The 21,842-nt window shown below is 47.0% G+C and overlaps 1 protein-coding gene across 2 annotated transcripts in view; it reads right to left on the bottom strand.

Moving 5' to 3' along the window:
* Positions 1-3,095: 3,095 nt before the first annotated feature.
* The window catches only part of ZFP64 (ZFP64 zinc finger protein), an 89,259-nt gene continuing 70,512 nt past the window's right edge, over positions 3,096-21,842 (bottom strand). Inside the window, exons 2-5 of one of the 2 annotated variants that reach the window (XM_041732965.1) lie at positions 16,460-16,609; positions 16,138-16,200; positions 8,087-8,338; positions 3,096-5,470 (exon numbers count right to left, since the gene is read on the bottom strand). In XM_041732965.1, the coding sequence (XP_041588899.1) occupies positions 4,761-5,470; positions 8,087-8,338; positions 16,138-16,200; positions 16,460-16,609 (1,175 nt within the window). In that variant the 3' untranslated portion in view covers positions 3,096-4,760. The remainder of the gene's footprint in view (positions 5,471-8,086; positions 8,339-16,137; positions 16,201-16,459; positions 16,610-21,842) is intronic. The other variant, XM_041732964.1, reaches the window with a different exon arrangement.

The raw sequence follows: 21,842 nt of genomic DNA, 5'->3' as shown, positions 1-21,842 counted from the left end.
TTAACACTCAGAACTCCTATGGTCCCATTTCTGATCCCCACCCCCCAACCTCTGCCAGGGGAAGACACCCTATACTCAGTGGAGAACTGGACTGCATGTATCATGCAGGTATGTCTGGCACACCTGGGTTTTACTACCTGTAGTAGCTGTATTTTTTGTGGAGGTATGTTCCCTTATTAGGACAAATGCAAATACCATTCATAGTGAAGTCTGAATGGAATTGTGCAGAGAAATGCTTGAACATCATGGTTCTCAGTGCTTGTTGCTCCTTTGCAAAGCCCTGGGTGGCCAACCAGTGGCCATGACCATTTCTGTACCAGCAATGCAGACAGGTCTCCTTCTTAGGTTCTTTTTTCTTCCTTCATAGGATCAGCGATGTAATTCGCAGGGTCTGATGCCAAATGAAAAGGCAGGACTCGGGATCCCTGGGTGGCGCAGCGGTTTGGCGCTTGTCTTTGGCCCAGGGCGCGATCCTGGAGACCCGGGATCGAATCCCACATCGGGCTCCCGGTGCATGGAGCCTGCTTCTCCCTCTGCCTGTGTCTCTGCCCCTCTCTCTCTCTCTCTGTGTGACTATCATAAATAAATAAAAAAAAAAATTAAAAAAAAAAAAAAAAGGCAGGACTCCTTTGCTTAAAACTTCAGAACTTCAGGACGCCAAGAGCAGAGCACACAGGTATAGCACAGGTGTCACATCCATGAAGACAGCACCTCCACCACCCTGCTCCCCACCACTGTACATTAGAATCACCTGCAGAACTCCAGGAACTACCACTCCTCCTTCCCCCTAGGTAAGATTCCATATACCTAAGTGCTTCCCAGGTAACTGTTAAAACCCACTGGACTAGAGTGACAGAAAGCCTTGGACAACCGCCATGGACCAACATCAATAAAGAGCAGGCAAAGGCAGCCCCAGTAAAGCCTTGACCAAAGAGAAGTGTTTGTATATTCAGGATCTGAGCCACGTGTTTCTAGAAAAGTCATCTCCAACTTTTAGGAGGTTGCATTACTGCTCCAGGGCAGAGAACACTCATGACCTAGTGTCTCTTTCCAGGTTTTAACTTGGCACAGCTACTCCAGAGCCACCACCTCCCCGCACCCTTCACATCAGCAATGGCATATGACCAGCCAGGTAACCAGGGAAGGTCCTGGGAAGGGGTATGGCCCTTCCCACCCGCTTGGAGCTGAAGGTGCTGCCATCTTGGACCATGTGTGGAAGATCTAGAATGGGTAAGACGACAGGAGCCACATTCCCCAACCTCAGAAGGTCACAGTACTGGTTCTCAGTTATTTTCCAGTCTGCCTCCCTCTACACAAAACAAGAAAAGGACACACAGGTTTTGTTTTACACCAGTTGATTTTTATCATTAAGCCAAATGCCTGAAGCGGAGCATTTAGAGGAGCAAACGGAGAATCTGAGTCTTGTTGGATGTCAGCCAGAGTATGCCCAGAGGCAGGCCTTCCGCACATCCTTCCTCCTCAACCCCATTAACTTACATCAATAAGGCTTCTTTGGGATTGTCCACATCACCCTGCTCAGATCAATTATTACTTGAACAGAATTTTTCTGAGACCCAGCCTAGCATTTTGTTATCATGGACTCTGGAGTTACCCTACCAGGGGCTGAAACTCAAGTCCGTTCTGGAAGGTTCTTCGCCTTTATTTAGTTTTTTTGCCTTTGGACAAGAGGCAGGTATCAGGGTGAGGTAGATGAGGCAGTCCCCTCAAGTGCCAATATAGAGAGGTGCCAAAAATCTCACTGACCAAGGTCAATGCTTTAATAATTTTATGTGATAGGATCCAATCTACCCCTGCAGAGCTGGCCCTAATTCCCGGGCCAATTTCTAACACTAATTCTCGAAAATACAGTGACTGACCTGTGAGCCAGAGTTTGTCAATTATTTCTTGGTTACAGAGCTTTTGGTGCCCCAGGCAAGTACCTCCCTTCCCTCACCGTAGTCCCAGCTCTAGATGGCACTGGGAGAAACCAGTGAAGGCAGGTTAAGTTCAGCATAGTGTCTGGCTCAGAGTAGGGACTCATGTTGTCATGGCAACAGAAATGGGAGTTTCATCTTTAAGAAACTAGATGCAGGGATTAAAAAAAAAAAAATCCCTTGTTCTGTAGTGTTTAGAAGGCAGCAGGAAACTAAGCAGAAAAAAAAAACAAAAAAAACCACAAACCGTGAGGTCATCTTGATTTCTGGGCTCTTCTCTGGAGATTTTATAGCCAATCTAAATACGGATCAGAAAGACCCGTTTTTTCCCCAAGGCCTAACCTTGAACTTGTCTGTTGCATGAAGTAGCCCCTGCCTTGAAGGGACCCCCCCCCCCCAGGACATTTAGCATTCTCGGTACCTCTTTCCCACATTTTAAACACATGATCATTTACCCCATTGCTTTCACTCAATAGTTTGGGGGCTCAGGGGTCAGCAAGCTACAACCTTCCAAATCACAGCCTTTTTTGTAAATACGGTTTTATCGGCACACAGTTATGCCCATTTGCTTACCTATTCCCAGCTCCGTTAGTTACAATGGCAGAGTCCAGGGAGTGTGCTACAACAGCAGAGGTGAACAGAATTGAACAGTTTTATCAGACAAAGGCCAGCAAAACTCAAAATATTTACCAGCTGGCCCTTGACTGAAAAAGTCCACCAACCTCTGGTCCGGGGGAAGACAAACTGCAAACATACTCGATTTCCCTTCAGTCCCATCCTGACCTTGAAAACAGAGGCGCAGAAACTTGGTCTTTCTGGTCTGTACCAGGTCAGCAGCCCCTTAGGCCTTCAAGGCTGTTCCCCCACAGTTGTCATTATCTGCATATTTGAGGTCTCATCCTAGAAGGGTTAGTAGCCAGTTTACTCTCCCACTTCCTGAATTGTTTTACAGAGTTTTATCGGAATACAGACAAGTTCATTCTTTTTCTTCTAGCCCATGGTTGCTTTTGTGCTAAAACTGGAGTTTCGTCACATGAAACCTTATGGCCCCACAATGCCTCCAATACTATCTGATCTGGAACTCTTTGCGGACAGACCTCTGCTCTATGGGGAATCCCAAGTTGCTGGGTGATACCCAGGGAGAATTTCAGAGCCCTGAAGTCCATACGACTGGCAGGGTGGCGGGGGTGGGGGACGGGACCCAACTTTCTAAAAAGGTGGTTTCGGAGTTTACCTAAAGAGCTGTGATATGAGAAGTTCGAGGCACGTTTACATGATTTCAATCTATGGGTTCCCACTTGAAAGGTCAACAGCCCTCCTGCTACTGAAAGAGAAACAAAGATAAGACTCGCGACAAAGGTGACAAAAGGATCTGTACAATGCACCGGCATGCAGTCACCAGACACTCCCCTGGACAATCGAAAAACCGTTCCAAAGCAAAGATTAATTCTATCACGGGTCTCAGACATCATTTTCATCTTTTTCTCCTTATAACAAAGAGATCCGATAGCGTATGATCATTCATCTGCTGCCAGACTTAAGTCAGGTACATTCACACAGGATGCATAACAAAATAAGCTGCGTATCCTTCATAAGTGAACTATTTATTCCCTTGTATACAATCTATAAAAGTTTTCACGTCTTTCCCCCCCTCGTTTACCAAAAAACAACGTATCTATTTAGTCTGTTTTAAAAGCACAGATGTTTAACTTGAATGACAGCACATAAGAATTTGTATTAAACAAAGATTGTACTTGAAGATGCCAAACCGGGAAACCACTCTGGATAAATCATATATCCACTGGCATTCCAGAGCCTCCTCTAAGGTTTTGGCCGAAGTCAAATGTCCATCGACAAGACGTTTGGATTTTCATTTGTCGGTTCAGCAAACACCAAGAGCTTATCGGGATGAAAGACACTAAGCTCAGGCTGATTCATGCATCACAAGTCCCAGAACCAAAAGCCCGGGCCCAGGGCGCCCCTCATCTTTTCTAGGTGAAGGATGTTAAATGCAGGTTCAGGATGGCTCTGCGAGCGTTAGCTTGATCTCCGCCGCCACCTACAGGTCACACTGGGTTTCCCCTTCGCTGCAGCAGGGAGACCTGGAGAAGTCCCGCGCGCATCTGCGCATCTGTGCATCTAGAATGCGTTACCGAACCATCCAGAATGCATTACTGAACTGGGTGGGGATGGAGAGCCCCACACACCATAATCAGCCTAAATGGAAGAACATAAGGAGAAGTGGAGCGTTCCTCTTACATCATCCTACAGAGGAGCCTGCCTTTTTATTAGAAGACAATGATAAAAGGAACCACACGAAGGCATAAGGCGAACACTCCTAACCATCACCCGGGTTAAGAAATAGAACCTTTCCGGCTGTCCCCAGGCCCTCCACGTGTCCCCGCCGTCCTCTTCCCCTTCCGCTGAAGGACACACATCAGTTTAGTTTCCTGCGTGGTCTGGAGAGTTTCATAATGCCATCGGAGGCGGGTGGAGCTTTAGGGTCGGAATCCAGCACGAAACTATCCCTACTAGGATAGAGCGGCGCGCAAGGGAACCCCCACCTTGGAACCACCGGGTCACAGCCAGTGGAGAAGGTGCACCGGGGAGAAGAGAGCAGGTGCAAGGGGGGTCTCCGTGGTGTTGCTCCGGCCTGCCTCTCATGCCAGGGGCTGCAGCCGTGGCCTCCAGGGCCTGTCAAGTTGGGGCAGCCAACCCCACTGGAACTGGCGACTTGAGTCTGGCTTGATGGGGGGATGGGTAGTGGGGGGCTGGCCCGCAGCATCTGTCTGGGATTCGGACAGCTGATGGCCCTCTTTGGTTGATCTAGAGGCACTGGCTGGGCTCCAGCGACGTCTCCAGCTGCCCCGTGGAGACCAGGGTGCCCAGCTGCCCCGAGGCACTGCTTTCGGGTGGGAAGGTGACCAAGTCCGAGTTCTTGGTCTCGCTCTGGTCATTGTGCTGCTTCTTATGGCATCTCAGGGAGTCATCCCTGACGAAGGAGGCACCGCAGGTCTCGCAGCGGAAGGCCCGCTGGGTCACTATTTTGGCCACGTGCTGGGAGCTGCCCCCACGGGGTCCTTCCTGGCCCTGCGGGGCCTGGTTCTCCGTTTTGGTCTCGTCCCTGTGCACCTTGTCAATGTGCTTGGCCAGGCTGCTGGGCCGCTTCGTGTCGAAGCTGCAGAAGTCACACTTGAAGGGGCGGTCGGTGCAGTGTACCCTGCTGTGGACGCGCAGCGCCGCGGCGCTGGAGCACGAGTAGCTGCACTCGGGACACTTCTCGGGGTGGTCGGCCTGATGCAGCCGGCTGTGCTCCAGGAGGTCCGCCCGGTCCCGGCCCTGGAACGAGCAGTGCAGGCACTTGAACGTGTGCTTGATGCGGATGTGCGACTTGAGGTTCGCCTTCATGGTGCAGCGCACGTCGCAGAACTCGCACTTGAAAGGCTTCTCCCCCGAGTGCACGATCATGTGCCTTTTCAAGTCCGAGCTGATTTTGAACTTGGCGCTACAGAGCCAGCACTGGAAGGGGGTGTCCCCTGACAATGGAAGGTGTGTTTCCATTAGAGCAGGCAGGCAAAAGAACTCCCTCCCTGGTTCCCCCCCCTTGCCCCCAAACATGCGTCAGATGCTTGGCCGCAGAGATGGTGAGGTCTTGAACTCCCTAAGGCAGCCACTCACCACGGACATTAACTTCTTTTATCCTCAATCTTATGAGCAGGTACTATTAACCCCATGTAACAGAGGCTTACAGGTCAAATAGCCCGATTTTGAACTCAGGCACCATGGCATTCAAGTCCATACTCCTCACGAGGACACTTTACTTCCAAATCTCTCGCACTTCATGTAACACTCCAAAACTGGACGCGGAAGACATGCAATTTATAACTGTTCCAAATCAAACTAGGACTTATTGCTTAGTGTTTTAAGCTCTACGGCATCCATTGATTGGCTTGCATTACTAAAGTTTCATGGTTACATAACTAGACGGAATTTTATTTATAAGATACAGAAATAAGGCTCAGGGACAAATACTGAAAATCCATCGCCGCCTCTGTCCTCTGAAGGCACTGCTAAGGATTTTTAATTCTTTTGGAGGTTGCTACCATTAAATCCTTATCAGTTGAACATAAGCAAAGATGAGGATCTCATTTACCCTATACCACTTCCACCCCTCCCCCCAGCCACTGTCACCACCACCACCACCTCCCTCCACTGTTGGGTGTGTTTTACTCCTCTGGCATTGTCTTCTACATTGGGTAATAGCCTCCTTTTAGTCCACCAGCTTGTGAGGTTTCTAGAGGATTCCCTTGTCCTCACTATAAAACCTCTTCCTATTTGTCAGGATTTTCACATTTGAGTTCAAGAACATTTGCATTCTGCCCAGTGAATTCCTATGTTTTAACTAGTGTTAGAATCCCACTCTAGTTCATGGTCATTCACCAGAGCCAAATACTTCACCAGAATTCCACCTACCTCCTTAGACGGTTCACAATTTAGCTTGATTCTTGATTGGATTGTGCATGGAGGAAAAAAAGAATCTTGCAATAATCTCAAAAGTCACCCCGTCTTTTGATTATGTATCATTTTAGATCGTTTCTTGTGGATTTTGAGTTTTTTTTTTTAACCTTCAACATAGAAATCATCCTGTATTTCCCTTTACTGAAACTTTTATTAGCTATCTTCAAATATACAAATGAGAAATTTTGTTTTCTGGAGTTTATTATCCAGTAATTTCCACCAGCATGATAGCTGGAAGTTTGATTTTTTGCATATTTTTTGTCTTATCTCTATTTGTATACTTCAAGTAGTTTAGCTGGGTATAGAATTCTTAATTCAAAATCATTTCCTAACTTTGAAAGCACTATTCCACTATCCCCCCCTAGAAGCCAATTATTACTGAGAAGTTTTTCTAGGTTTGACTCTGCCCATCCATTCTGTCCTGCTTGGCATTTCATGAATCCTTTCCACTCCCATGGCTCCTTGGAACTGGGAAATTTTTTCCCAATTTTCTCACTTCTATTTTCCTTTTATTTTTTCCCCTAGACCTAGTCAGTAACAAAACTATAAGTTTGGTTTTTTTAGTGGCTGATCCAAATCAGTTTTTTCTTTCTTCTAATCTCTGGGAAATTTCTTTACCTTTGTAGCCAGCAACTCCAGTTTTAACTCATACTTTGTACTATTTTTTCATAGAACTCTTCTTGGATGCTACATTTTTGCTAGTGGGTAGATACCAATTAGAACTGAAAGATTCTTGTCCATCATTCAAGTACTCTGTTAACTCAGCGTTTGTTAGATTTGGTGCATTTTAGAGGACTCATTTCCTGCCAATGATTCATAATCCATAGTTGACATTTAGATTTAGGAAGAACAGACTGATTTAAGGATTAGATATAGGTGGCCATGGGTTTTACCTACTACTGGGCAGCATGGGCCAAATTGCCCAATAGGCTTTAGCTTTTCCTCTGAGCTTTGCGGCGTTGGCAGTCTACATCCCAGTTCCAAGTCCAGAGCTCTCAGGAAATTAAGACACTGGCTAGAAAGATTGGGAGGCAGCCATAGAGTTGGGAGCCATTTATCTGTTGGAAGAGGTTTTTTTGTTTTTAAACTTAGTTTCAGATGTCGGCACATTCCATCGGCTTGCCATTTTCATTGAAAAGTCTCATTTTCTGAGCCCTCTTATGAGCCCCCTAGTCCCCAATTTTCTGTGCCATGATGAATTGGTTGATTCTATCTATTGTTATTCAACAGGGTCTCACAAAGGGAAGATAAAGCTCTTTGGCACAAGTCTAATTTTTAGAACTAGAAGTCTGATTTGCAGTTCTAGTCAACTAATTTTGCTACATTTCTGAATTCAACCATGTGATCAGTTTATGTGAAATGTCTGAAACACCTAGCTCATATCAGACTTTTGAGATACTTCCTTTGCTTAACGGCTGTATTGGGTACTCATCCCCAGCTGTGGCCTATGTAGTCAAGTTAGAAAACCCAGCTGTCAGACTGTCATGTTTTACTGAAAGTTGTCATCTTGGTGAAAAACCACAGAAATTCCAATTCCCTTACCTAATACAAGTCATTTTAGTTGTGTTTTAGTGAGATGAAGGTTAAGAAACTGGAGAACAAGTGAGGCACAGATTTCCAGGCCAAGGACTTACCTGTGTGGGACCGCAGGTGGACAGTGAGCTGGCTGGAGTTGCGGCTGGCGTAGGGGCAGAGCTGGCATTTGTATGGCCGCTCATCAGAGTGTATCCTCAGGTGCTTCTTGAGACTGCTGCTGTCCACAGCGGCGTAATCACACAGGTGACACTTGTGGGGCTTCACACTGGTGTGGCAACGCATGTGCATGGTCAGGTTGTCTTTCCGGCTGAAGCACTTGTCACAGAACTCACATTTGTGTGGTTTGTCTCCTTCAAACACATAAGGAAGATTCAAGGTTTTAAGGGTTTCTCGATTAAGATGACTGCAAAGAGATCTGACCAGGATGGCGGTCTGGACATATGGGTCTGCCGCTTTTGTCCAAATGCCCAGAAAGGAAGATACTGAAATATAGTTCAGAATGTTGGGAACTGAGAAGGTGTGCTATCCATTGATGGCTCATAAATTTTAAAGAATCCTAAGGAATAGATCAGATTGAAGGAGAAAAATCATTGGCCAAACCCCATTTTTTTTTGGGGGGGGGGAAGGGTGTGGATATAGAAGCATTCAAGATCAGGTGTAGGGATCTTGGAACAGCTTTCATGGCTCAACAGTTGATGAAACATATAGAATGGTCAAGTTGACTCCTCCCCTACTTGTACCAAACCATACAATGCTGTCTACCCCAGGCTGTTAGAAAATGAGGGTGCCTAAGCCACAAAAATAGTGCAAAGACCTCAAGTAGTTAGAGATACTCGAAGAACAAAACCCATGGCCAGAGCATTTCCTCTAGTGTTCCATCCCTCCCCTACAACCACTCCAGACTGATCATATACAAATAAGACATCTATCCAATAACTACATGCTTGGGGAAAAACCAGAGCCAGGAAGACATGCTCAACTCAAAAAGTGAGGCTCTAAAAGCAAACCATTTTCATTTCCATAATAATTCCTATTAAGACTCTCAAGACATTGAGTCAAAGAGCAGAAAGGAGGTCAAAAAAAAGGACTTTGAAGTTGGAGCTCAAGAATCTCTCAGAAGGCTGCCCAAAAGGACAACAGGGAAAATATAAGACATGAAAGCCAGTTCTAGATGGTCCAGAACAGAGCAAATAGTTATTTCTCAACAGTAATGACAGTCACAACTCTTAAGATGGTTTATTAGGAGGCAGGGTGGTACAATTTCAGAGGCCCAAGAATGAGCTCTTACAGTTTTCTGAAATGCTCAGATTAGCATGTAACTCTTCAGACAATGGGAGCAGTGTCTGCAAAGTTCTATAGAAATTATTTAAATAGACTCCTGTACTTGAACTAGCATTCAGCGGGAAGAGAAAATAAAGCCAGTTGATGACTCAGAGCATCACACGAACTGTGTACATCAGAAAAAAGGAAGTGGATAAGATGTGGAATATAATAAAATGGAAAGCATTGCTTCCAAACCACAAGAGAACCATAAAAAAAGGCAACAGGACACAAGTAAAAGTCAAACTATGTATAAGTAAAAACAGATTAAGTTTCCCTGCTAAAAGTTTTTAAAAAAATCAGCTTAATGCTCTTAAGGTACATAAATATCTTAGGAAAATGCTTTAAGATAGGAGTGTCAAATACTGGGCAAGACAGAAATCCTGGTGAAAGCTACTAAAAAATTCATACTGAAAAGATAAAACCAAATAGATGTGGCTCAAACTTATGATTCTGGTATGCTTTCACAAAAGGTCTTTCAGAAGTTAGGGTGTATTTTAAAACCATTTTCATTTAAGAAGAATCAAAATCAGATTACCAACTCCCTAGTGATGGGCAGGGAAAGCTCCATGTGTCAAAACCCAGAGCCTAGCCCCGTTTTCAGAAAGTTTGTAGACTTAAGTTCATTTTTAACAAAAGGCTGGAAGCGAACTGTAATTCAATATACTAGAAATCAAGAAACATAGGTAAATCAGATAAACAAAAAATGGTTAAAAAGGGAGGTTTGCTCAAGATACCAATACACCAGGGCCTTCAAGCTCAGCATTACTGCCTTTTTGGCCAAGTAATCCTTTGCTGTAGGCGGTCTTTTAGCAGCATCTCTGACCGCTTCCCAGTAGGTGCCAGCAACACCTCCATCCCTAGTTTTAAGAGTCAAAAAGGTCTTCAGATTACTATCAAATGTACCCAGGGCTGGGGGGACGAGACTATCTGGTTGAGAACCATTCCAACCGACATTGGAAAAGGAAAAAGGGACCACAGATCAAGTCCATCACAGCTTAAGTAGAACTTTACCCCAATATATGAAGACTTGATAAAATGGATAAAGTTCTGGGGATGTAAATTATAAAGCCTGAACCAGGATAAAAGCAATCAAGGACCATTAAAGTTGCTAGGTCAGAGATGAACCCTAAGGTGAACTGTTTGAGTATTCACTGTCTCCTTTCCAGGAGAAAATTCTGCCTCCTTTCCCCAGTGACCACAGGCTTGGCATGTGAATTGTTCTATCTGAAATGAAGGGATAAAATAGGACTAAAATGGAGGGATCCCTCTCAGGCAAATGCTTTTAAGACCCGATGTGTGGTTCACCATGTTTCCCTTGCCCAGATGACCTGTAACATTCCAGGTCAGAGTTTTTATTTTTTAATTTAAAAAACACAGCTAGAACTTGTACTGAAATATAGTTGAATGTGACTTCATTTAAAAACGTCTGGAAAGGATGCAGAAGCTTCATAAAATTGCCAGGAGCCCACAGCAGAAAAAAAGGTCAAGACTGCCTTCATCTGGCATGTTCCAGACAGGCTATTCCACTGGCCAGGTCCTGGACAGAAGACCACAAGGCGCAGAGTGGTGACAGGCTCTGGGAGACCCAGGGAGGGACGGAGCCATCTTCACTTGTCCCTGAGATGGACACTGTCCTAACAGCCTAATCTACACTCCATCCGCTGAAAGGGTCATAAGCAGAGAGCATTGCAGGCATGTTCTATCAGGCTTTCCAGGAAAAACGTTTAACATTCAATTAACAGTCTACGGCACAGGGAAAGAAAAAAAAAATGCCTCCACTCTTTTCATGACCAATTAACCCTGATTCCAATGCCAAATGAGGAAGTAAAATAGGATAAAAAAAATAGAAACACTAAGTCAATCTCCTTTACTAAGCTAAATAAATGCTACATGAAGGGTGCCTGATGGCTCAGCGGGTTAAGTATCTGCCTTCAGCTCAGGTCATTATCCCAGGGTACGGGGATCGAGCCCCACATCGGGCTCCCTGCTCAGTGCTTTTCCCTCTGCTTGTGTGTGCTTTCAAATAAAATCTTAAAAAAAAAAAAAAAAAAAAGGTGCACGAGCATCTTGAACATTTAAAATTCAACTCTAATTTTCGATTAAAAATTTTCATCCAGGATAAACTGGCATTTGAGGTATAGAAAAGAAACAACTTTTAGAATAAAGGTAATAAAAACCCCAAGATCAAGGCCTTGTTTCCCGGGTCTTGAATGCAAGCACATCCAGCTTTCTAACTTACTCTCCCCCAAATAAGCCCACAGCAAGTCCCTACTCTGGGCACACAGAGGTCCTGTTCTTCAGAGCTGCTCCTGTGTCTGCTGCACTCCCCTCCCCCTCTCCCCCTGCCATTTGCCTGTCAAACTGCACCCCTTCGGTTCTCAAAGTGCAGGGAGTGCCTGGGGGGGGGGGGTCCTGGAATCTCTTCAGGTGGTGTGGTCTGCAGTCAAAAGCATCTTCATACTACTAAGAGTGGACGACTTCATGGTCGACATTCTCTCTCCTGTGGGAGCACCTGGGCAGCCCTTGCAGGTGCCTGAGCCCGGATCACCAGCCCCTGCAGACCCCCCACTAGCAGGATGGAGATGCATCAGGGCCACACCCTCCCAGTAAACCCAGGGCCAGTTTCACTCAGGAACAGCCCTTCCAGCAGCAAACCCTATTCCTTACATTAAAATCTCTCCCCCTGAAGCTTAACACTGTCATGAAATGGGAAGTAGGCAAACCAAAGTACGATGGTAGTTTTGAGGAGAAGCCCTGGCGGGGTGGCTGCATTGCAAATGAGGTGAAAAAAGAACAGACCCGCTGTGGCTTTTTCAAATCTGGTATTTGGCGAATACTTGAAGAATGAATGAAGTCAGCCTGTCATTTCCAGGAGAATTACTAACAGTGCCGTGGCAGTAACATTCCAGTTTTAAACCCAAAGTAGGATATGGAACATCTATCCCTTATCCCTGGTCTGCAGCTTCCTTCCTGGTGCTTAGCTTTAACTGAGATTGGGAATATTAACAAGGAATTTTTTTTTTCTATTATAAAATGGGTCAATGACTGGAAGAATTATGTAAGTTGGTAAACCAGGATTTTCTAAGTGACCAACGCAGGCCATGTCAAAAAAAAAGAAAAAAAAAATCAGGCATGAGTAAGAGCCATTCAAGTGTACTCACAGTAAATACATTCTGAAACTAGTATGTTAGCTGGATTTAAAAGATGAAATGTGTTACCTCTAAAAAACTAAAAAACATGGATTTTATCAATTCGAAAAGCTTATGGATATGGTTTCAGAGTCTATATAGCAACTGATCCTCAAACTACCCTCAGGGCACCTTGGGGTGGGGCTCAGTCCAGTAAGCAACGGATTCTTGGTTTCAGGTCATTTCTTCATGGGTCATGGGATGGAGCCACGTGTCCAGCTCTGCGCTAAGTGGGGAGTCTCCTTGAAGACTATCTCCCTCTGTCCCTCCCCCCACCCACATTTTTTCTAATTTATTTTTAAAGACTTGAGAGTGAGGGAGAGAATGAGTCAAGGGGAAGGGTGGAGAGAGGGAGAGAAGCAGACTCCACACTCAGCAGGGAGCCCAACATGAGGCTCAATCCCAAAACCCCCACACCACAACCTGAGCCAAAGGCAGATGCTTAACCAATTAAGCCATCCAGGTGCCCCTCAAATAGTCAAAAGAAAAGCTACCCTCAGTTGTGTTTTGGTAGAACATTAGAATTTCTCTGGAAAGGCTTTCAACAAAATATTCCATTTCCAACCACATGTGAGGCATCAGATTTCCTTCAGATATTTCAAAATACACGGCAATGAACTGCATGCAGGGGTGAGAATCCAGCTGACTTGAGGAAATTTGCAAAGATCTAGATAATACCACTGCTCACTTTTTTTGGGGGGGAATTAGTTACTTCTCATAAAAGATAGTTATAAGGAGCTTACGGGTTGTTTTGTGTTTTTAAGATTTTTTAAGTCCTCTCTCCACCCAGCGTGGGGCTCAAACTCACAACCTTGAGATTAAGAGTTGCATTCTCTACCACCCAACCCAGATGGGCGGCTCTGGCTGCTATTTTTAAGTGGATAAGTATTTTAAAGTTTGGTTTTTAATTTCTAGTGCAGTAGATATAGACAAGCCACAAATTTGGGATAGGGGTGGGGAAGATCTTCAATCTTTGGATGTAAAAGGATCACAACACAGTGCTTTGAGCACCACCACTGAATCAGTTTGGGAAAGGTCCAGCTGAAGCCTGAAGAGATGACCTGCACACATCGCCAGCCTCGGTCAGGGATGCCCTTCAGCCCACACACCAGTTCTTGATCTTGTAAGTAGAACCTTTGTTCTATGAGCCAGGCACGTGGCCAGAGTCAAGACTTCTTTCTCCCAGCCTTCATTTCCACAGCTGGGAATGGCCATGTGACTATGTTCCGGCCCTACAGACATGAACCCCAGTGACATGAAACTTGTGGGCAGTAAGCCAGCTCGGACCATGCCAACGTGGGCTACGTCCTCAGGATGCCGAAGCAACAGCATAAGAGCCTGAGTTCCCAAAACCACAGGACTGTCTACCATACTTAACTCAGACTGTCCCAAGACAGAAATATCTTGGTTTTAAGCCACGATTAGGTCTCACAATCACAAGGGATACTACTTCTGGGTCACACCCTGAGGGAGAGATGCTGTAAGGCCCCCAGACCCCTCTCCTGTTTTTCCCTAGTTAAAATATTCAGAGGACTAGAGCATTTGCCCTGGAGACAGAGAAATAGCTTTAGTATCTGCTAGAGAAGCCATCTGTCTGCCCCCCTCTGTATCACTGAGTCTGAAGCCCCACCCGTGACAGGGCCTTGCCTTCTTTCTGTATCCCCACCATGCTCTGTATTATTCCAACAAGACATTAATCCAACCCCTTCCTATCTTCCGAGGCCCGGGCACTGCTGACATTTGGGGTCTGGGAATTCTTTGTCATAGGGCCCAACCTGAGCATCACTGGAGTTCGGTGGTACCTCTGGCCCACCCACTAGGTGGCAGTAGCACCTCCCCAGCTGAGGTGGAGGCTCCAGTTACTTTCCGACTGGGTGACCCACCTACTTTGAAGTTGCCTTAACCAGCTACATAGGGGAGGTCTCCTCTTGGTTCACGTAGCTTCTGCAGTCTGCGTGCTCCTGCTGACCTCATCCTGGCAGCCCTGTTTTTTCAAGTTGAGGACCAAACTTCCCCTTCACTATGGTACCTACTTTTTCCTGGGAAAAAGGACCCTTTGTCCTATTTGCACAGGACAATGCCCATTTCACTAGATGCCGAGAAAGTGGTCCTCCTATTGGAGCTCTCGGGTTTAGCTGTGCATGAGGCTGCTCTTCTGGAAAAAACCTCCCAGCTCTCCTTGATGCCTGAGGTGGCTCATATCCTGCTAACCACCAAGGATGCTGCTTGGGGAGGATGCAAGGCAGGGCATAGCCCATGGGAGGGACGCTGGGAGTCCCTTCCCTGCTAACGCTTTCCACTAGTTCACAGAGCAGTTGCCTTGTACCTGGAGATGAAACTATAGGTTGAGGAGGACAGTCATTCTACCAGCTGTGGAGTACCAAGTTGTGCTTAAAAGAAAGTGGATTATAAGCCACTTGGTTCGGTTTCTGTAAGAGCCAAGAGATCAGTATCTTTTTTTTAAAGAATTTAAGAGAAGGAACAGGCAAGAGTGGGGGGAAGGACAGAAAGAGAGGGGCAGGGAGAAGCAGACTCCCTCCTGACCCCAGGGCTCCACCTCAGACCAGAGATCATGAGCTGAGCAGAAGGCAGATGCTTAACCGACTGAGCCACTCAGGTGCCACCCCCCCCCCCCTTTTGTAGTCCTCTTTATGCTCAATGTAGGACCTGAACTTCCAAACCCAAGATTAAGATCCTTGCTCTCCCAACCGACTAAGCCAGCTGGGTGCCCCAGAGACCACCAGATCTTAACTTTCACAGGCTCATACAGGGTCTACACCAGAAATCAAAAGGTGGGCAAAGTTTCTGTGAGGAGCCAGACAGTAAACGCCTTCAGCTTGATGTATTGTGCAGTCTTTCTGGCAAAGACTTAATAATGCCACTGTAGGGTCAAAGCAGCCACAGATGACAAATGAACTTCACAAGCTGCATTTGGCCCACAGGCCATAGTGTACAGACCCTTATTATAGATCATAGAAATTCCTTTGCTCCGGCACATCTTATTTCTCTGTGTTCTCAGTAGCTGCCTACTCTTAAAGGAGGAACTGTTAAGAAGCAACTTTATTATTATTTTTAAAGATTTGAGAGAGAATGTGTGCACACAAGTAGGGGAGAGAAGGGAAAGGGAGAGGGAGACTCCCCACTGAGCAGGGAGTGCAACGTGGGACCCGATTCCCAGGACTTTGGGGAGTATGACTTGAGCCAAGGCAGGTCCCTTAACCCACTGAGCCAGCCAGGCGCCCAACAACCTTATTACTCTTACGTGAGATTTAATAGGGCCACAACGCCTCTTAGCCCTGCCTCACCAACCTCTCCAATGAGCTCACACCTTCCAAGCCTTTGCACTTGCTATTCCCTCTGCTGGAATGTTCCTCACCTGGTTACATAGCTACTTTTTATAGTTTAAGGCAAGCATCTTCAGAAAGCCTTTCAGGAACAGCCTAGATCTGATCTCCTAGGATAGGTTCTCCCAGGATGGTCCCCTAAGCCTCTTTTTAGGTCACAGCCCACCCCGCCAGACCATTTCATGGGGCAGAGTCCATTTCTGTCCTGCTCACTGCAATATGTCAGCACTTAAATTCATATCCATTTCCTTTTTTTTCGACATTAAAGTTTCAAACAAATGAATGGATACCTACCCGTGTGGATTCTCAGATGTCGGTCCAAATCTTTCATGCCATGAACAGTTTTGAAGTGGCAACCTGGAGGAGGGAAAAAAAAAAAAAAATCAGCTTTTCTCAAAATACAGCCTCAAAAATAAGTTACTATAAACCTGAAGTTCTCGGGGAAAGTCACACCGAGCTCTGATGCCACAGGATGCTTGGAAGGCACAGAATGCTCCTGTATGGGGATTACACGGAGTGTGACAAGGACTCCGAGGATCAGTCAGGCCCAGCTCGCCCACCAGTGACCCCTCCCCCCCCCCAGAAGGGGCTCCGTACATTCAAGTTGATGCTTCACCTGGGTAGCAACAATTGAACGTCCTTTCTCCGAGGGTCACGGTTTGTTCCTTGGACTCTGAGGGGGGGGCCGAGGCAGGGGCTTTCTGGGCATCACTGCTGTCCGTGGAGGGACAAGTTGGTTTGGGAACATCATTATCTAGTTCTGAAGCTGAAATGGAGACAAAAAAGTATTAATTTCTCAAATATAACCACCATGGGAAGTCTTACAATATAAGCAGGCTTATTTTACCTCCATCACCTCTCCAAAAAAAAAGAACCATTAAAATGGAAAGCCATAGGGGACCTGTGTGGCTCAGTTGGTTAGGCAACTGCCTTTGGCTCAGGCCGTGATCCCAGGGTCCTGGGATTGAGCCCTGCGTTGTTGGGCTCCCTGCTCTGGGGAGTCTACTTCTCCCTCCCTCTGCCACCCTCCCCACTTGTGCTTTCTTGCTCTCAGATAGATAAAAGCCTTCAAAATTGAAAGCCACAGAAACTCTGGCCTTACAGAATTCCTTTCTTGAACTACCAACTTCCAGGAAATACAGGAGACAAGGGACATAGTAACAGGACAGACAACTGGCAAGGTTCAAGCTGCCAAACTTTGCAATGGTGGCTTCTCAAATGACCCAGTGAAGACTTAGTTTGTAGATTTTTGGACCACAAGCTGATTTTATTATAACGATAACACGAATTACAAGTGATACACAACAACGGCCAAATATTAGAGATGATACAAGGTTGGTCCAGCAACGTCAAGCTATTTTTGAAAGCTTACTCAATTTGAATTGGTTTTGTCTCCACTCAGTAGGTCACAGACCACACTTCAAGCACCACTGATCTCCTGGACAAAATGCCACTGCTTCAATAAATCACTTAGGGAGGAGGAGAAAAACTGGACTCAAAGCCTGGAGAGGAGGGCTTGCGTGATCAGGAGGTTACTTGGGTCCTGATTTTATTTTTTTAAAGATTTATTCATTCGTGAGAGACACAGAGAGAAACAGAGGCAGAGACACAGGCAGAGGGAGAAGCAGGCTCCATGCAGGGAGCCCGACATGGGACTCGATCCCGGGTCTCCAGGATCATGCCCTAGGCTGAAGGCAGACGCTAAACCGCTGAGCCACCCAGGGATCTCTAATTTTAAACATAAGAGCCATGTAAGACCATGACAAAGCCTGGACACTTTTTTTTTTTTTTTTTGGGGGGGTGTGAAGATGAAATTAGAGTTTTTAGAGAACATTCTCCTAGTTCAGGGATGGTTATTTACAAGGTGTCTAGATATCTGATTTGCTTCAAAACAATCCAGGGCAGGGGAAATAGCTGGACAGAAGAAACCAGACTGGCTGCGTATAATGGATATTGAAGCCCAGCACCAGGTACATGGGATCATTTCCTGTGTAGAACTATGTGAAACTGACATTTTTCGGGGGGCCACAATGGTCAGATAGTTTCATGGGGTTCAACCTAATGTGGAGGTTTAAAAATTTCTGTAACAAAACCCAAGCATTCCTAAAAGATTAGAAAGGGAGTGCTTTCCAAATAGATTTAAACCCAAGGAACAAGAGGCGCTGTGCTGTTAGTCTGAAATCTTAAACAAAATTTACTAGTACATAGAAGTTAGAGGCCAAAAATTGGGACTTTTTGCTCCAGATACAGAAGGTGGATTTTATGCTCAGTGAGAGGTTTGTCAAGGTTTGTTTCCCTTGAGAAGCTAGTGAATACGGTGAAGGCTTCAGCTCTGGGCACGGGGCTTGCTTAGCTATTTGCTAACAAAAAAAACTTAACCTGAGCCTCTGTTTACTGCTCTGAAAAAGGGATCACTGACCTGCTGTAGAGTTAACAATGCAAATTCTCAGCACATCACCCAGCCTGTGCCTTGTAAGTACTATTCAGGGATGGAGGACCTCAGGGGTCACAGCTTAATGATGGTAGTGCTCAAAGTCCTATAACGGGCTCTGAACAAAGTGACCTAATCCTATGGGTCTCAACTGAGGGTCATTTTGCTCCCAGGTGACCTTTGGGAATGCTTAGAGTTTTTTTTTTTTTTTTTTAAAGATTTTATTCATTTATTCATGAGACACACAGCAGAGGCAGAGACACAAGCAGAGGGTGAAGCAGGCTCCCTGCAGGGGGTCTGACACAGACTGGATCCAGGACCTGGGTATCAGGCCCTGAGCTGAAGGAAGCCGCTCAACCACTGAGCCCTGCCCCCACCAGGTGCCCCTGCTTGGGGACATTTTTGATGGTAATATGCACACATATAAGGAACACTGGCCCCTCACTGGTAGAGGCCAGGGATGTTGCTAAATAACCCTACAATATACAGGAGAGCCCCCCATACCTGTGTCAGTCACCTGAATTGTGGGTTTTAAATGTAGCTTCCCAGGGCTCACCCCAGATTACCAGGGGGGAGGGTGGTTAAGGATAGGTCCCAGGAACCTGCACTTTTGAAGTGCTGCCCCGGTGATTGTCAGACTCTCAGTCCTTGCTTCTCAAAGGGTGGTCCCCAGAACTCCAACATCAGCATAACTTGGAAGCTTGTTAGAAATGCAGAACCTCAGGTCCCAGCCAACAGATTCCATCTGCACGTTAACAAGATCCCCAGGTGATTCCTATGCACAATAGGAGGAGCCCAACGCCAAGGCAAGGCTTCTCAAACTTGCCCATCAAGAGTACCTGGAGGGCTTGTTAAGGCTCAGGTGGCTAGGGCTCCACCTTTAGAGTTCCTGATTCAGTAGATCTAGGGTACAGCTGGTAATTTTTCATTCTAACAAGTTCCCGCTGATGCTGATCTGGCAACTATCCTTTTCAAAACTGCTCAGTGAGAAAGTAAACTGGCTCAGAGATGCTGAATAAAGGGTGCAGGGCTAGAAGTTTTCAGCTGATCAAAACCCACACTTGCCAGATCTGAAGGAAGCCCATCACTAGGCCCCTTAAGGGAAACCTTAAGAGGAAACCCAAAACCTTAGCAATTCATATTTAAGAAAACCATTAGACGGGTAAGGATTTTTAATCCCAGAGAAACCAAAAGAGATTGAAAAGTGAAATCGAAGGGAGAGGTTAAGGCACTGTTTCAGGAACTGGAAAGCCAGCTAAGTTTCAAATTTCAGTTCTATCATTTATTAGCTGTGTGACCTTGGAGAAGTTACTCCACCTTCCCTGTTCCTCAATTACCACATCTAAAATGGGGATCGTGGCCCTCACCTCCTAGGTTTCGGTGAAGATTAAGTCCTTTAATATATGTAAAGGGACCTGGTACGGAAGTCAATGCTACATAAACATAGATTTTGTCTAATGATGTGTACACACGAGCCACCAGATTCTGCAAGGGAGCAAAATGCACTGGGCCAGGAGACTTGGAAACAGGCAGAAGAGATGGGGTTAAGGCGATAAAGCAGCCATCCAATGCACAAAGGGCCTCCCAAGGAGACGTCCTCACTTTTAAACCTCCCAGAAGCCAAGCCAGGCTGGAAACCCACTCTCTTCTGATGAGCTGGGCCAGAGACCCTTCTAGCATGAAAGTGGGGGTGGACCACATAATAGACTCCAGTTTAGCACAGTCAACATTTTAGCCCTATGAAAAACCACTGTTCCTTTTAAGGTTACCCTTTTTTTAAGTCGATTTTTTTTTTTTATTACTGGTCGTGACTGAAGTCTACCTGTTGACCTGCTCCATTTTATTTCTTCCAAAAACCTATTTGAGTCACAAAGGCATTTGCAAATTAACAGTGGCCCTTGACGCACCTAAAATGCAGGAGGAAAAAAACCACATCAGTTGGAAGGTTGCTTTCTCTCTACAGTGGTGGCTGGTGCTTAATTCTGATTGTGTCCTGCTCCCACAGGGGGCATCCCAAGTTCCTCACAATGCAGAGCACCCTCAGCCTTGGAACAGAGGGCGTCTCCAGGAGGCATCTCCCCAGCAGTGTGTGCAAGAACAAAAAGGAGCCCATGGCACTAACTGAGCAACAGCCAGGGGTCATTCAGGTTATTGTCTTTTATGATTGCTTCGCCCCAAGATTCAACACCCCCAACAACATTCTCCAGTTCCTCTTTTACAGAGGATCAGCAGGGGGCCCCTCCCCCTCCCCCATCCCCCTTCCCAGGAAGACCCTCCCCAGGCAACGCGTGTCCATTACAATCCTGGGGGCACAAAGGCAGTTAATGGTGTTTTGGTTAGTGGTGGCTCCAGCCAGCCAGATTTTAGTTTTAGGGACTGTCGTTTCAAAGTAGCTTCGTTGAACTTCTCCCCTCCACTACCTCCTCGGCCTGTGGTCCTCCAAGCCCACGGGACCTACCTGCACCGTCGGAGGTGGGAGCCTTATTCGCGGAGACCCCCCCCCCCCCCCGCCCCTTGCTCCCTTTCTAGGCCGAAAAAACCCAGGGGGAGACGGAGAAAGAAGTTCACTTGGAACTAAGAGGTTATCAGCTAATCGCGAAGGTGGGGTGGGGGGTGGAGAGGAGATCGAGTGGAAGTTACGTTATCTTAATCAGAGGGCAAGATAATCAGAAAGGAAGCGCCTTAGAAATGCAGGCTCCGCAACCCCACCTCACCCCCGAGATTCCAACGGGGGGGGGGGTGTGCGAGCTAAGGGTGGACCGAGGCATTTAGCGGGTTAGCAAAGCTGCCCACCTGCAGCTTCTTCAGAAGCGGAGGCTCCACCGGCCACTGGGTGAGAAATGCCACCTTGAGGGTTTAGGCTAGCCCCGGGGTCCCCCCCTCCCCTCGTCCCTCCTCTCCAGCCACCTGGCGGCCGGCTCAGCCCGCAGAGCCCGACCGTGCACTGTTCTGCTCAACGCACCCCTCCCTCCAGAGCTTCATTTAAAGTAAACAGGAGGGGATCCTCGGTTGGCTCAGCGGTTTGGCACCTGCCTTTGGCCCAGGGCGTGATCCTGGAGTCCCGGGATCAAGTCCCGCAACGGGCTCCCTGCATGGAGCCTGCTTCTCCCTCTGCCTCTCTTTCTCTGATACACATAAATAAAATCTTAAAAAAAATAAATAAATAAAAGGGAAAGTCCTCCCATCACCTGTCAGACCTCAGGTGCCCCCCATCCCCGGCTGTAGCCTCGCTGACGTCCCCGGTCTCTGCGCTGCGCCTGCAGTGCCCTCTGCGCCCCCCCCCCCCGCATCTCCAAGCCCCTCGTCGGATTTTTACTCGACGCCCACCTCCGCGAGGCGCTCCCTGGGCAGCGCATTTGCAGGGCCCCCTCCTCTGCGCCTCCGCGCTTACGCACCTGACCCCCCGCAAGCCGAGGGGACCAGAACTCCGTCTGCTCGGTCCTCGCCGTTGCTCCCCCCTCCAGCACCCGGCCACCCCCCCCTCCCCCGGCCGCGCCGCCCCAGGCCAGCACCAGGAGGTCGGGGACCCGGCGACCCGGGCCGGCGCATCCTCCCGGGGACCCGCGGC

Source organism: Vulpes lagopus, chromosome 18 (assembly GCF_018345385.1).
Source record: "Vulpes lagopus strain Blue_001 chromosome 18, ASM1834538v1, whole genome shotgun sequence".
NCBI classification, from domain to species: Eukaryota; Metazoa; Chordata; class Mammalia; order Carnivora; family Canidae; genus Vulpes; species Vulpes lagopus.
Note: the sequence above shows the minus strand (reverse complement) of the source record. Positions and strands in the feature narration are given on the sequence as shown.